The sequence below is a fragment of the Scophthalmus maximus genome, chromosome 3, assembly GCF_022379125.1.
Source record: "Scophthalmus maximus strain ysfricsl-2021 chromosome 3, ASM2237912v1, whole genome shotgun sequence".
NCBI classification, from domain to species: Eukaryota; Metazoa; Chordata; class Actinopteri; order Pleuronectiformes; family Scophthalmidae; genus Scophthalmus; species Scophthalmus maximus.
In genome coordinates, this window is record NC_061517.1 from 15,048,763 (window position 1) to 15,062,334 (window position 13,572).

A 13,572-nucleotide genomic window follows, 5' to 3' on the forward strand; every position below is an offset into this window, starting at 1 on the left:
AATGCCCCTCTGGGAACAAAAAAGATGTGCTTGACTAGACTTGACTTGAAGTATGATCCCCCTCTTTCCAATCCAGATTGTTCTTTCGTAATCTTCTTGTCATTCTAAATAAGTGTGTGCAATCGCTTAGCCATTTGTTCCTGAGGCATGTTTTGTCATTGAAAATCATACAAAGAAAAGCGTCCGCAACATGAATCCTTAAAAATTGGTGTTGTTCTTAAACATATTTAGAAAAATTGTTTGCGTGGTTTTATTGGTCGGTCACATTTGTCATTAATAATATTAGAAGAACTTTAATAATTTACTATCATTCTGATGATTTACATATGTTAGAATATCATATTGTCAATTAGATGATGAAATTATAAGTGAGTAAGTTGGGAATTATGTTCATCCTTGCATTTCCAAAGTGAAAACAAATTTTGACCTTAAGCCAACTGAATTTAACTTTCATTCACATATCTACTAATGGATGTGTTATTAAAGATAATAGATATAGGTCAATAATTTGACATGTTTTTAATGCAGATGATAATTAATGTTGAAGGGCAACACAATAGCAATAAAGGGAAATTACTAAACATTTGCTGCAAGTATTATTGTACTCAAGGTTCTGGCGCCACAGGGTGGTGATCTTATTGTAAGTTGAGGATTGATGATGGGTGTGAGCCAACCAGCAAAGAAAAAGAAAAGCAAAGTGACTTGTTCAAATTTGTGTGGTAGATTTTTAGCCGATAATAACAACCGTTATATATATATATATATATATATATATATATATATATATATATATATATATATATATATATATATATATATATTTGAAATTATGTTATTTCCCTGTCATTTCTCAGTAGCTATTTCAATTATGAGAAATATTATGACTACACCTTAAACCATCAATGAGGGTGAGCGAAATAACAGAAGAAACCCCTCATAATAGTCAATCTAATCTGAATAATAACAAACTGAGCAATAGAGATGAACGGCATCACAAACTTGACCCCCTCCAAAATGATCACACACAAACAACCTTCCTCGGAGTCCGCCTCGACACAAAAGGAGCTCACACTAAAACCTCATTGGGTCATTAGTTTCAGTTAGATGTACCTAAACCTGTGTTAGATCACGTATAAAGCGGTTGAAGGGGTTCGCTACGGAGACAACAGTAGGACAATCCCCCGTCTGACGCTAGATGTGTGGTTACCATGGCTACGTACCCATGGTAACCGCGTGTTGCTGATCACAGGTCACAAGAGAGCGAGTGCCCTTTGATCATTTGATCACCGCGTCCATCTTTCCTTCTTATTCAACGTCCCGATCCAACCCTCTTCATCTTAATTCAACACAGAAATCCAGTTTAGACCTTCAGCGGGCGACACTCACACCGCAGGGTGAATTTTCACTTGGACTCTGAAAGGTGACTGCACTCACCACCGTGACCTGCAACCAGCACACGGCGCGTGCGTCCATGTCCAAGAACAAGGTAGAGAGAAACGCGTCGTCCTCGTCCTTCTGTTTTACACGAGAACAGTGACGGATGGGATGTAGCTTAGCTTAGCTTAGCTTAGCTCGTGCTAGCTAAACTAACACAAACAGATGCTAGGCTAGAGTTAGCGTGTAAACATAAGACAGTAATAAGGTAGCTAGCCAGAGGACAACAATAATGATAATATTTGGGATCTAAATATTGGTTTGCTCTCTTCACCTTTGCAGCCGTCTGGATTCAAAGGTTCAAATGACTGTGGCAAAAACGAGGAGCGGTGGGTGTTGTTTTTACCATTACCATTTACCATCATTATTATTATTATTATTATTATTATTATTATTATTACCATTATTACCACTATTATTGGTAAGTTGGTAACACTGTTCCATTGTCTCCTCAGGGAAGGAAGAAGCTGTGTGCGTTTCAAACTGTGCCCATTCAACACCATACAGAGTGTCCTGCGCCAGAGACCAGGCTGGGTCGAAGTCAAAGAGTGAGTGTGGTGTTCTGTGTTCGTGGTCACACCAGCATCCTTGTCGCAATTTACCGGCTTACATACGTATGATACCTATTCTCTTTCCCGCAGTGACTGCGAATGGGATTTCAACTGGTGTGATGTGGGCTGGCTCCGGGAGAATTTCGATCATTTCTTCATGGAGGAACATGTGAGGATAAGCCACTTTCGCAACCATTATGAGGTGAGTTGCAGTGCAGCATCAGTCGAGCGTGCTGTGAGACTACAATCTGGAGAGTTTAGCAGTAGTAGACATATTTTGTTCAAATGAGAAAATTATGAAGCATTCTCCCGTGTTTCTCTGTTTTGTGTTACAGCTGTCTCGCAAAAACCTCATGGTGAAAAACCTCAAGAGGTACAGGAAAAACCTTGAAAGAGACGCTGGCCACATGGAGGCATCCAAATGTGACTTTTTCCCCTGCACCTTTGTACTGCCCAGCGAGTATCATCTTTTAGTGGAGGAGTTCAAAAGAAGCCCAGGCAGCATCTGGATCATGAAGCCGGTTAGCTTCAGTACACTACAGATGTAATCCAGTGCAATCAAATGTATTAAAAAATTAATCAGTATTTTTATTTAGGTTGCAAAATGTCAAGGGAAAGGCATTTTCCTGTTCAGGAAACTGAAAGATATCATGGATTGGAAGAAGGTAATGCATACTGATTTCATCGAGGAATTGGGTGTGAATTAAATGACTAAAACTGACATAATACACGCGCTCGCACACACACACACACACACACACACACACACACACACACACACATTCAGATTGATAATACTCTGCTCACACAGGATGGCCCCCGCTCAGAGGAACAGAAGGATGCAGCTCAAGTGGAAAGCTATGTGGCACAACGTTATATAGAGAACCCCTACCTGATTAATGGTAATAAACTGGATGAAAATACATTTTATTGTAAATCCCATTTTTAACAATCATCAATTGTTCTTAAAAAATAATTTTAAACAAGAGGATTAGTGACCAAATATTAGTTTTAACTATTCTTGTCAATTTTTCCTCTGCTTTTTGTCTCCACAGGCAAAAAATTTGATCTGAGGATCTATGTTCTGGTCACATCGGTATGTACTGAACCTTGGAAATCACAATATTTTGCACAAAATGCAGGTTTTTCTGCATGAAAGAATTTGTGTATGTGCTTGTGTGTATGTTTCAGTATGTCCCCTTGAAGGCCTGGCTGTATCGAGATGGCTTTGCCCGCTTCTCAAGCACCCGCTTCTCCCTTAGCAGTATTGATGACAAGTGTATCCTTTTGTTTGGTGACATTACATTTTGTCACCAATCATTTTAAGGGCGTTAACATTCATGAATATGAGTTTTTAGTATCAACAATTCCCTTAAAAGTTTGAGCCTTTGTCTAATGAAATATTCACCCAAAGTTAGTTTTAAATAGCTCACTTTGACGCAATTTCTGAGGTGGTTGTTCCTAACTTTGTTGCCTTCATCCACATTCTTGTGGACAATTACTGCATTACACTTCCCAAATGCTCTTTAATGCCTGTTTTTTAGATATGCATCTCACCAATGTGGCAGTTCAAAGAACAGCACCTGACTATGATCCTGAAAAGGTGTGTAATTAAAGACCCTCAAATAATAGGCAACAGATTGTTAGATTTCCTGTAAGTGTTTCTGAAATGTCTTCCCTTTAACTAATTCAGTTTTTTTTATTGCTGAATTGTTTCATCCATCTCTAAATAGGGATGTAAGTGGCAGATGCAGCAGCTTCGGAGATACCTGACTGCTAAACACGGCAGAGAGATTGTAGAAACCCTGTTCAAAGAGATGGATAACATCTTTGTCCGCAGTCTCCTCAGTGTACAAAAGGTCATGATAAATGACAAACACTGCTTTGAGCTCTATGGGTACGACGTTCTCCTGGATCAAAACCTCAAACCGTAAGTGGTCGCACACACAGTGTCCACATGACAACACAGTGCATCACCAGCTACAAGTTTTCACTTGCCAACATGCAATGCGAAGGCATGCATGCTCAAAAATAAGGAGAGAAAAGCACATGCACAGACAGGCAACCACGGTACATGTTTGACTAGCCATCATGGATATGTCAGAACAAAGCAGTAAATCTGCCAGTGGTGTGCTGTAGTAATAACCTAAACTCACAACTCTCAACAGAACAGTGTATCTGAAAAAACTGACAGGTGTGCAATAACTAATTACACACTGCTGTGAATAATAACACAAATTCACTAATGATGGTGCATGTTTCCGATGCAAATATTGTATTCTTTCACCCGGACGTGTCAACTGTCACAACCAGGCTTTAAAGTATGTGACAAAAGAGGGATACCACACACAGTCTGCAAACAATTGTAAATATTTGAATTACATAACAGGACGTGTCTTTCAGTAGGTCAGTATGCATGAATTGGCTGTGTGAAGAGTGTAAAAGTGTGAAACACAAACAAATGACAGAATGCTCAAGTGTGTTGTATCTCTGAAATGGTCTCATCTGCACCCAGCAATTTCAAAAAAATACACCCAAACCAAAAGGAAGGACAAGATAGGGATAACAGGCCAAGGTATTTTATTAAAACTTGAATGGATGTAATGCATTATTTTGAATTTGTGTTTGAACATTTGTTAAATTATAGTAATCATATTACATATCAAAGTATTTAATATTCCTTTTTTGACTGTATTTTTAACTTTAACATCCCCCAAGAAAGGCCAAATTATACGGTTGGCCTTCCGGAGTCAATGTAAACACACAGCCAACAGTCATGCCAGCGCTACTTTTTCCACCACTGAGTCATTCCGCTGGTAGGGGGTAGGGGTTGAATTTCTTGGGGGGGAAAAAGCTAACTAGAAATTCAACACCTCATTTGTCTTGCGTCCACGTGAAGCATGAAAAGCTGATCCAGTCAGGGAGCAGAACACAACACAGCTTTAAGGTTACCAGTGCTCATGCAAACAGCTCAAGATATCAGGAAACTCCTTTTTTCCAATCATCTGATACCTTTAATAGACTTGCCAGTGGGGAGACATCATGACTGCCAGCCATCACCGTGGCGAACAATCTTTAGTGAACTGTGACGGCTACTTCTTGAATGCCAACTCAAAAGGATTTGCGAATGCTTGGTGAATGTCATCTCCATCTCTTTGCAGGTGGTTAATTGAGGTAAACGCGTCTCCATCGCACATGCCCAGTAGTCAAGAGGACTATGAGATGAAGTACAGACTGCTGGACGACACTTTGAATGTTGTTGATATGGAGGGAAGGTAAAGGCCTCTTCCTCATTGTGTGTTTAACTTATTGTCATCAGGAACAATGTGTGCCTGTTTTTTGACATTTGACATTCTTTATTGATGTATAACCCATCAAGTATATTTACGACATCTTTGGAAGTTATGAGCATCGGTGCAAACATTCAAACAGAAATGTAAAAGCATCACTTATAAATTTACTTCAGCTCACAAGTTGAATTTTATACAGGCAAAAAGAGGAGTTTTGGTTTTCTCTATATGCCACACTGCTGCTGCTGAGTTCCAATTATCTCCTTTTTTTTCTCATTAGGCTGACAGGCAAAGAGAAAAGGGTGGGTGGCTATGATCTCATGTGGAACGATGGCCCTGTCTATAGAGAAGACGTCAACCTAGAAACACTTGGGAGTTCATGTTTCACTGCCAACACACACTTAGGTAACACACATTGTCTTTAAGGCAACAATGCACCCCATTTCTGGGATAAAAGTAAGCTCAAATATACACGCAATTAAAGCTATGGAACTGGATCATGAGGATAAGTGGGAAATCATTCTGATCATGAACATTATCACTAATTACTGCAAATATACACTGTCTTTGTTGCAGGGTGTGTGAATGACAGAGAGAAGCAGCTTCGCCAGCTTCTAAAACCATTTCCAGGACAGAGGAGGACGTAATCACACATATCTATATGCTGCAATCATAGTAGTTGGTATGCAAGACCTTGTCATTATAGTGACTCCAGTCAAAAAAAAGCATTGTTTTGTTTGGAATTTTCACTAAAGAGGACGGATGTGAATTGTGTAGAAATTCTTTAGTGCTCCAAAGAAATGCCACAAATAGGTCATGTGTGCAAAACATTTATTTCTATGCCATTCAAATACTTGCATTCAGGACTGGGAAAATACATACAATCTTTCTGCGTGCGTGTCAACGTAGTGTACACATGAATAATAACATCACCACTCCTTGGCCATTATCTATGGCTTTGATACTTTACATGAATATTGAGTCAAGAGGAGTATGAAGAGATATCATTTACACTAATGAAGTGTTCCAATTAATCATTTGCACATGGTCAAATTGCAGGAAACACATCAGACACTAATGTAAATACAGTGTTCTACAGACTTCGAGTGTTGTCGCAGCCCAACAATTTAAATGTGTTTTTTCAATTGAAAATAAATAAAATAAATATTTCATTGAATCCTCAGAGTGGCCAATGGAACAGCATTAGACAAGACGTTACATTCAGCTCTTTCATCAAATAGGTTTTCCTTTCTGTGCATGACAATGTAAACATAATAACGACCATGATGGATACAAGTCAAACACAACACGTTTCATAAATAGAACTATGGCATATAAAATTTGGAAAAATATGCATTTACATTCGTAGCAAACATTTCACCATCTTCAATCATATAAAGAGCTCGGGTCTATGCAAAATACAGTTTATTATCGTACACTACAATTCAAGCTGTTCAAACATGAAAAGCCCTTGTAAAAGAAAAAAATGTAAAACCATGTCTGAAATAAAATACATTACAGCAGTACACACCACTTATTGTGCCTCCTTCTTTTCAGCCAAAGGTGCGTTAACTGAATATGTCTCAAAACAGGGGACACCAAAGAAAAGATTACATGAAGCAATATTAAGTAAAGTAAAAGCCTCGAAAGCAATTACATTCTAACATCAAAACTCCACTATTAACGTCTACAGTCGTCTTCAATGACTAAATGTAATGACCTGTGTTTAACTTCACTATGGATTATTTATGCTGGAAGTACAGTACAGTATTTGCTTATTTTATGCCTATTTCAACAGTTGCACGACAAGACGTGATTGCAGTGCAAGAGTTTAGCTTACATAGGAGCTGTGTTTTTTAGAATCAGTAGTGTTGAGGTTCATAATGAGCCTTTTATCAAAACACAGTCTGACTTTATAATTACTGTACATTTTGGATGAAATGTGAGTGTATAACTGTTCTAGTGTCACGTGACCTATCTCTACTCTGGCTACTCAGTGTCTTGATAGTTTTGACCTTTTGAAGGCTGTACACAACTGACTGATTTAGACTGCTGTACAACAGTTACATGTTAGTATTACACACATTACACAGACAGCAAGCATCGTTTCAAGCTCCTGTACCAAGTAATCACTAAGTGAAGCGCTATACTGAAGATCTACAAGGGTTACTTTGCAACAAAGTGCACATTTTTTGTTTTGCCGTTCTGCTTACTAGTAAGCGGTGCTTTGGAAAGCAACTGCGGCTCTTTAGCAGCTCTTTTCAATGAAGTTTTAGTGCCCTGACCTCCCACCTCTGATTTCTTGGAGGTGACGACCTCTCGCTTACTTGCAGCATAGACACGTTTCTCTGCACTGGCTGCTTTACTGTCACCAGGCACCTTTTTAACGTCCGTCTCAGAGTTTGCTCTGACGCGGCTTTTCCTAGCCTGACCTCTACAATTTGGATTAGTACCAGGTTCCTGGGATTGCTTTCGGGCATTGCCTGTGGCCTGCATGTGCCGGAGATGACTCTTTCCAGCTGTGGGACTAACTGGGGTCTGGGCTCCTCCTCCACCACCACCTTGTCCTCCAGGGCTCCTACCGTCAGTGGAAGGTGCCCGGGTCTCACTACTGCTCCGCTTTACTGGCGCCCCAGGTCTGGCTTTGTGCTCGAGCAGTGGGCTAAGCCGTGAGTGGCGCTGGTAGGCATAGGCAGAGCAGCTTCCATTGCACATCGGGTAACGAATGTGACATTGAGGGCAAACTGGTAAGCGGGAGGGCTGGGGCTGAGTGGAGGCAGGGGATGGGGGGTTGTTAACAGGTGCAAATGGGAAGGCTCGCTGGCTTTGGCGCAACCCTTTAGGGGAGTTAAGTCGGGACGGTGGAGCTGTGTGGGGCCTGGGTGGGTGAGCTGTGGTGGCAGAGGGGAAGCCCTGTGGCCTTGGACGACTCCCTGGTAGACGACTACTCTCCGCTTGCACTGTCTGGATCTGGAGCCACTCCAGCTTCAGCAGCCTCTCCAGGTACTTCTCCAAGGTCCCTACCGGTTTGGGCCGGGGGGCACCACGTCCCTCCGTATGAAGAAACACTGCCAGCTGTCTCAGGCTCCAGCTGCTGAAGGGAGGAGGCAGAAAGTCTTGGTAACTGTAGCTTGGTTTCTCATTCTCATCTTCGTCACCCACAGTCCCATGGGGTCCTGGGATTTCTGGGGGAAAGTCATTTGTGTTGATGACCTCTGCCCGCAGGTTGAGGTGAGGAGGGGTACAGGGGGTACAAGGAGAGGGCAGCACAGGCAGCCTCTCAGAGTCAGACAGATCACTGGCACTGTCAGTATCATCATCTTTCTGGTTGTAGTGGTGGCGTAGTGCCTCTGGGGTGGGGGCTGGGGAGTGTGTTAGGGGGTGTGCTGGCATATGTCGTAGCCCTGATATCGGGGACAGAGGCAGAGAGAGGGCGCGCCGATTTTTCCCCATCCCCGCACGATTCGGCTGCAGCTCATTACCGCATTGTGACATCCTTTGATTTTCTTGTTTCTCCTCCTTTCTGTGCACAGATGGCCGTTTGCGGATTTGAGGTCTCAAATCTCCGTCTTCAGGGCTGTGAAAAAAGACAGAGAAGTGCAAGGTAGTTTAAGGCAAAGCATTCAGTAAAGAACTTAAGACCCCTTCCCGCACATACCTGGAGAGTTTGCTTGTATTCCGTGAAGTGCCCGATTTCATCCTACCACCATTTGACTGTGCAGCCTGTATAACAATCATTGCAAAAATTATGGGATAATGTCGACGTTTTATGAAGTATATAACACAGATTATGTTCATTCAATTGAAAGACAATAATGCTGCATTATAATCTCTCATTGACTCGCCTTCTGCACTGTTGTTGCCGTGTCCTTATCCTGACCTGATCCTGGGAGGCCATTTTTCATTTGGCCCACTGTTTTCTTCATCTTGTTACTTTTCTTTGAACTGTGGAAACATGACACAGGTTTGCCTCGAGACAAAACACGACACGTGTAACTCTCTTTGAAATGCATGCACACGTTCAGCAATACCTGGTCACTGGTCCGCTGTTTTCCGTATGTTTGACCCGAATCTTCTCTTTGGAGACGACGCGTTTCAGTGTCGTGGATGATGTGCGTTCCTGCATGATGGGCCCCATGTTGTGGGTCGCCAGGTGGGCCGTCGTGTGGAGGCCGGCGCAACGAAACGATGCGGTAGCTAAAGAACCCAGCCGACATCTCGGATCGGATACTCTATTCTGCGAACGAGGCTAGAAACACCAGCTTTCTCCAAATTGGTGCAATGCATCATGCGCAGATGTCGACTGTCGATTTTCCCACGGCCGGTTCGAACTCGTCCTCGTCGTCGCGCCGCCTCCTCGCTGTGTTTAAATAACGATCGGTTGTTTCGGGCGGGACGTTCACAGCGGACGCGTCTCCTCTCCGCCTGTCATCCTTGTCGCGGTTAAACACGCGAGGCGGCCACAAACAGCGCGTAGGCTCTGTTGGGCGCGCTGTGCCGAGTCGGACAGGTTTGTTTACCTGCTGCTGACTGGCTCGCCGCCTGTGAAGTGGCGCGTCACAGGTGCATCATGGGACTTGGAGTTCGGGCGTCCCCGTCGCTCTTTCGGATGAGACGCGCCAGACGCTCTCCAGTGAGTGACACCGACTGCTGTCGAACCGTTTTGTCTTTTGCAGCTTCCTAGTAGCTGCGCGCATGCCAGCAGAGCTCCACCGAGAGCAGCGTCTGGTCGTGACTGTAAGTTGGAGAGTAGCGGCCGCGGTCGCTCGATTACAAATCAGCGTTACGCGACCGCGGCCGAGGCACAGCGGTGCTGACGTCATCGCGCACGGAAACGCGCGGCTCCAATAACCGCAACTTTAAATGGAGGATCGGAAAGGCGACGTCCCGCAGCTCACGCTTCGTATCTTTACATGGTGAGCTGATGGTCAGTGTCTGATTTCGTCGAGGCGCGTTTCAGTAACGCTGCAACTGTTCGGAGAGGGAGAGAGAGACGAGCTGGGTGCGTTGCTTTAGGCACGTACTCCCGAGGTGCACGCCCACCATCTCCCCCGCTCACCCTCTTTTCCAAATGTGCTGCAAAGAAAATTGTTGTTCTTTCACATTTGCAGGGCACCGCCATCCAAGTCTAGGTAAAAAACAACAACTAATGAATGAGCACTATAGAGTTAGATCTGGGTCAATATGCCTTTGGTGATGAATGTGACATAATAATGATGAATTGTGCTTCATAACTTTCATTATAGGTGAGCAGGACACCAGTTCTTACAGAACATGGATAGAGGGTGGTTTATAGGACAAGAGAGGATCCCCCCTACACAATCGGAACAGCAGCTGTCCAGCTTTTTTGCTGGTAGCTCAAGGCCATGCGTGACTATCAACTTGACTGAAATGCTTCACGCAGATAAACCTAATGCGGTAAAGAAGCCGATTCCAATCCGTCCCCCGAGCCCCGGAGTCTCCCTGCTAAGGGACAGAGAGTTCCACAGCAGCTTCTCCTGTGAACCAACACCGAAGCCTATCATCAGGCAGCGGTCACGCTCGCTGCCTTCCACCACAGAGAGGAAGAAACATTGCAGAAATGTAGGCGTGCGGTTTGTTGACTCTTTGGGGCTTGACCTGGAAGACATCAGACTCTTCAGATCTGGAGAGGATCCACTTGTGCCACATCACGTTACCTTTCGATTGCTGATGGGTGCAGAGTTGGCGGACGGAAAACATCTGGAGATTTCCTTGCCATACATGAAGCCATTCTTCTCAGAGCAACCTGGCGACCGGCCAGGATTCCTGCATCGTCTCTGCGAGCGGAAAGTGTGTCTGGAGAGGGTCTTGTGTTTCGAGCTGGGTGTCATCGGAATCACCCAGGTCATCAACTTGGACTTTGAGAAAGATGTCACAGCTCGCTACTCGTTCACAGAGTGGAAGAGCTCCACAGAAACGAAGGCCTCGTGGGTGTCCACCGTCACCAAGACGTGGGAAGGGGGAGGGGGCCAACTCAGTTGCGATACGTTTCGTTTCCACCTGCCTGTACCTCCTTTCCTGCAGCCAGGAGCAGAGCTAGAGTTTGCCATCAAATACAAAGTCTGTGGGGAGGAATACTGGGACAACAACGATGGCGAGAATTATAAGTTAGTTTGCCATAACTACAAGCTTACTGTGCCCAAAGAATGCGAGGATAGCATGGTGCACTTCATTTAGGATGCCTACTAAAGGCAGAAGCACTTTAGGATTGTTGTTAGCAAGTCCACTTTAAAACATATAACTGCATTGTCACATAATGTTCATTATGTTAAGCTGCTTTCAGACGTGCACAATCTCCTGCTGCGTTCTTAATATGCGAATGGCAAACTTTTGAAAATATCTGGACGCATTATCCGGAGATCATGAAAACAGCATAGACCTCTGTAACAGAGGATTTTTTAAATAAAGTTATATTCAAGATGAACTGTTACCAAACGTAGGCGGAGTGAAATTAACAAACACTAGTGCACATACACTTAACAACAACTGTAGAACCACTGTTCTTTTTTAATGCACTTTATTAATTGATTTTCCTGGCTATTGAAATTTAAAAAAAAATGTACTTTAATGTTGGAACATCCCATGAAGATGACACTCACTGAGTGTTACATAAATTTCAGTGAAAACTGAAATGAAATGAATGCACTTTCAGGTGGGTATTTGACACAGAGAATAGTTTTGTACAATGCAGGAATTTGATCTGCTGAACCAATGTGCTCTGTTTTCAGAGTTTATTTTTGAGTCTAACCAAATGTCCAAACAATTTTACTGTCTTTTAATGAATGAAAAGTTAATGCTTGATTTTTCAACAATAAAGCACAATCACTCAAAATGTTAAGATTGTATGATTAATATGTATTTGTTGCAGTATTATGAGGGCCCGAGCGCCGACCAGCTGGAGGCTGGCAAATGCCCTCTTGTTTATATTCTTGATGAAACGTCAAGTACCACCTCCCAGCTGTCTGTCCCTAGCTTCTGTGACTTAATGGTTGTTCTGTTGATGTTTTCAGATAAATTGGAGTAAGCTCCTGGTTGTTCTGCCTTATAATGGAGGCATTGTTTTTTTATAGAAAGATTCTATGAAAGTCCAACTAAAGAGATGTTCTCTTCATTTATACAGGTCCTCATCAACATGCCTACAGTGAAATCACGCCAGCATGAACTCCTGTCACCACTTGGCATATTGGTGAAATGGAAATCTTACTGTATCATTAAGACTCATCATGCATGCCAGCAAGCGAAAATATCCATTCAAATATCTGTGTTTGTTCCAAATTGTATCCATACATTAATTTAACTACAGCAGAGTATTGTAATAGTGAAGTACACTGCTAGTGTATACCATTGGTCTGGGGTCATAATGGTAGTTAGATGGGAATGGACAGTAAATTGTAAAAAGGAAAAAAAAGTATAATATAGTATTATATTTTTACCATAATTTCTTCATAGTCATACATTTACATAACTTACAATTTAAAATTAATTAGCAAATTATTACTGTTTCTGTCATTAAATTAACTGACAGTAGAGGAGTTTTAATGCCTGGCTGTCCTGTCCCACTCTACCTGAAATACCCTAACATCGCCAGCGTGCTGATAACCTGCTTTAATGTCAGCCTTATGGCCGCATCATTCCAGAGCATTCTGTGGGACTGCATGTTCATTCAACTGTTGACATTTCACAAATCTAGACATCTGTCTGTTGTAATGTCCAGTATAGGAACAGTCGCTGCCACTGGCTATCTGTGATCACGTAGCAAACAGACTTGAGTGTCCAACTCAAGATATGAAGCATGATTTAAGGAATTCTACAAGACTGGGTGGAGCTGTAATATCTCCTTTTATTTTAGGGAACCCTGTGTTTCGAGTTGGTCTTGTCCAGTTGGTCCTGTGCGGGGGAGAGTGGGTGGTGGGGTTTGTGTTCATTCATATATGTCCATATGAGTGTGATTAGCATGGATATGTTTGTGTGGGTGGGGATGTTGTGATGACAACCAGTTGTGAATGTAGGGTACATGTGGATGAGGAACCTGAATGTAATGTGATTGAATGTAGGATATTTAGACCCTCACTCTGCCAATACAATTATTTATAATAATAATAATATGAATAATTACAGAGCCCTTAATTAAAAAAAAGAAGTCTCCAGCCCTACCTGAACTCTCCCAAACCCTAAAGCATATACAGGCAATTGCAGCAATTGTCAGAAGAATTATGCTCATGGGAAATTAGGTTTCCTGCTGTATCATCCAGAACAGAAGAAAAAGGGTTATGATG

At 42.7% G+C, this 13,572-nt stretch overlaps 3 protein-coding genes across 8 annotated transcripts; 2 read left to right on the top strand and 1 right to left on the bottom strand.

The window, feature by feature from the left end:
- Nucleotides 1-1,235: 1,235 nt before the first annotated feature.
- ttll9 (tubulin tyrosine ligase-like family, member 9) lies at nucleotides 1,236-6,803 on the top strand. 5 transcript variants are annotated; one of them, XM_035645882.2, is made up of 15 exons: nucleotides 1,238-1,420; nucleotides 1,717-1,763; nucleotides 1,890-1,982; nucleotides 2,076-2,187; nucleotides 2,321-2,506; nucleotides 2,582-2,650; nucleotides 2,797-2,887; nucleotides 3,041-3,081; nucleotides 3,177-3,264; nucleotides 3,530-3,588; nucleotides 3,719-3,915; nucleotides 4,501-4,560; nucleotides 5,147-5,260; nucleotides 5,556-5,680; nucleotides 5,852-6,803. In XM_035645882.2, the coding sequence occupies exons 4-15, from the start codon at nucleotides 2,143-2,145 to the stop codon at nucleotides 5,920-5,922; spliced, it is 1,146 nt and encodes a 381-aa protein (XP_035501775.1). In that variant the 5' UTR covers nucleotides 1,238-1,420; nucleotides 1,717-1,763; nucleotides 1,890-1,982; nucleotides 2,076-2,142; the 3' UTR covers nucleotides 5,923-6,803. The 5 variants fall into 5 exon arrangements, with proteins under 5 accessions (XP_035501774.1, XP_035501775.1, XP_035501772.1 ...); XM_035645879.2 differs by having other exon boundaries at nucleotides 1,239-1,486; XM_035645881.2 differs by lacking the exon at nucleotides 5,556-5,680 and having other exon boundaries at nucleotides 1,236-1,486.
- On the bottom strand, nucleotides 6,090-9,442 carry fam217ba (family with sequence similarity 217 member Ba). The gene is made up of 4 exons (XM_035645887.2): nucleotides 9,307-9,442; nucleotides 9,121-9,220; nucleotides 8,934-8,998; nucleotides 6,090-8,852 (listed from the first exon to the last, which is right to left on the bottom strand). Exons 1-4 carry the CDS (start codon nucleotides 9,411-9,413, stop codon nucleotides 7,442-7,444), a joined length of 1,683 nt encoding a protein of 560 aa, XP_035501780.2. The 5' UTR covers nucleotides 9,414-9,442; the 3' UTR covers nucleotides 6,090-7,441.
- Nucleotides 9,443-10,060: 618 nt separating this feature from the next.
- Nucleotides 10,061-12,134, top strand: ppp1r3da (protein phosphatase 1, regulatory subunit 3Da). Of its 2 annotated transcripts, none has more exons than XM_035645886.2 (2): nucleotides 10,061-10,191; nucleotides 10,522-12,134. In XM_035645886.2, exon 2 carries the CDS (start codon nucleotides 10,550-10,552, stop codon nucleotides 11,471-11,473), a length of 924 nt encoding a protein of 307 aa, XP_035501779.1. In that variant the 5' UTR covers nucleotides 10,061-10,191; nucleotides 10,522-10,549; the 3' UTR covers nucleotides 11,474-12,134. The 2 variants fall into 2 exon arrangements, with proteins under 2 accessions (XP_035501779.1, XP_035501778.1); XM_035645885.2 differs by lacking the exon at nucleotides 10,061-10,191 and adding an exon at nucleotides 10,265-10,407.
- Nucleotides 12,135-13,572: the final 1,438 nt, after the last annotated feature.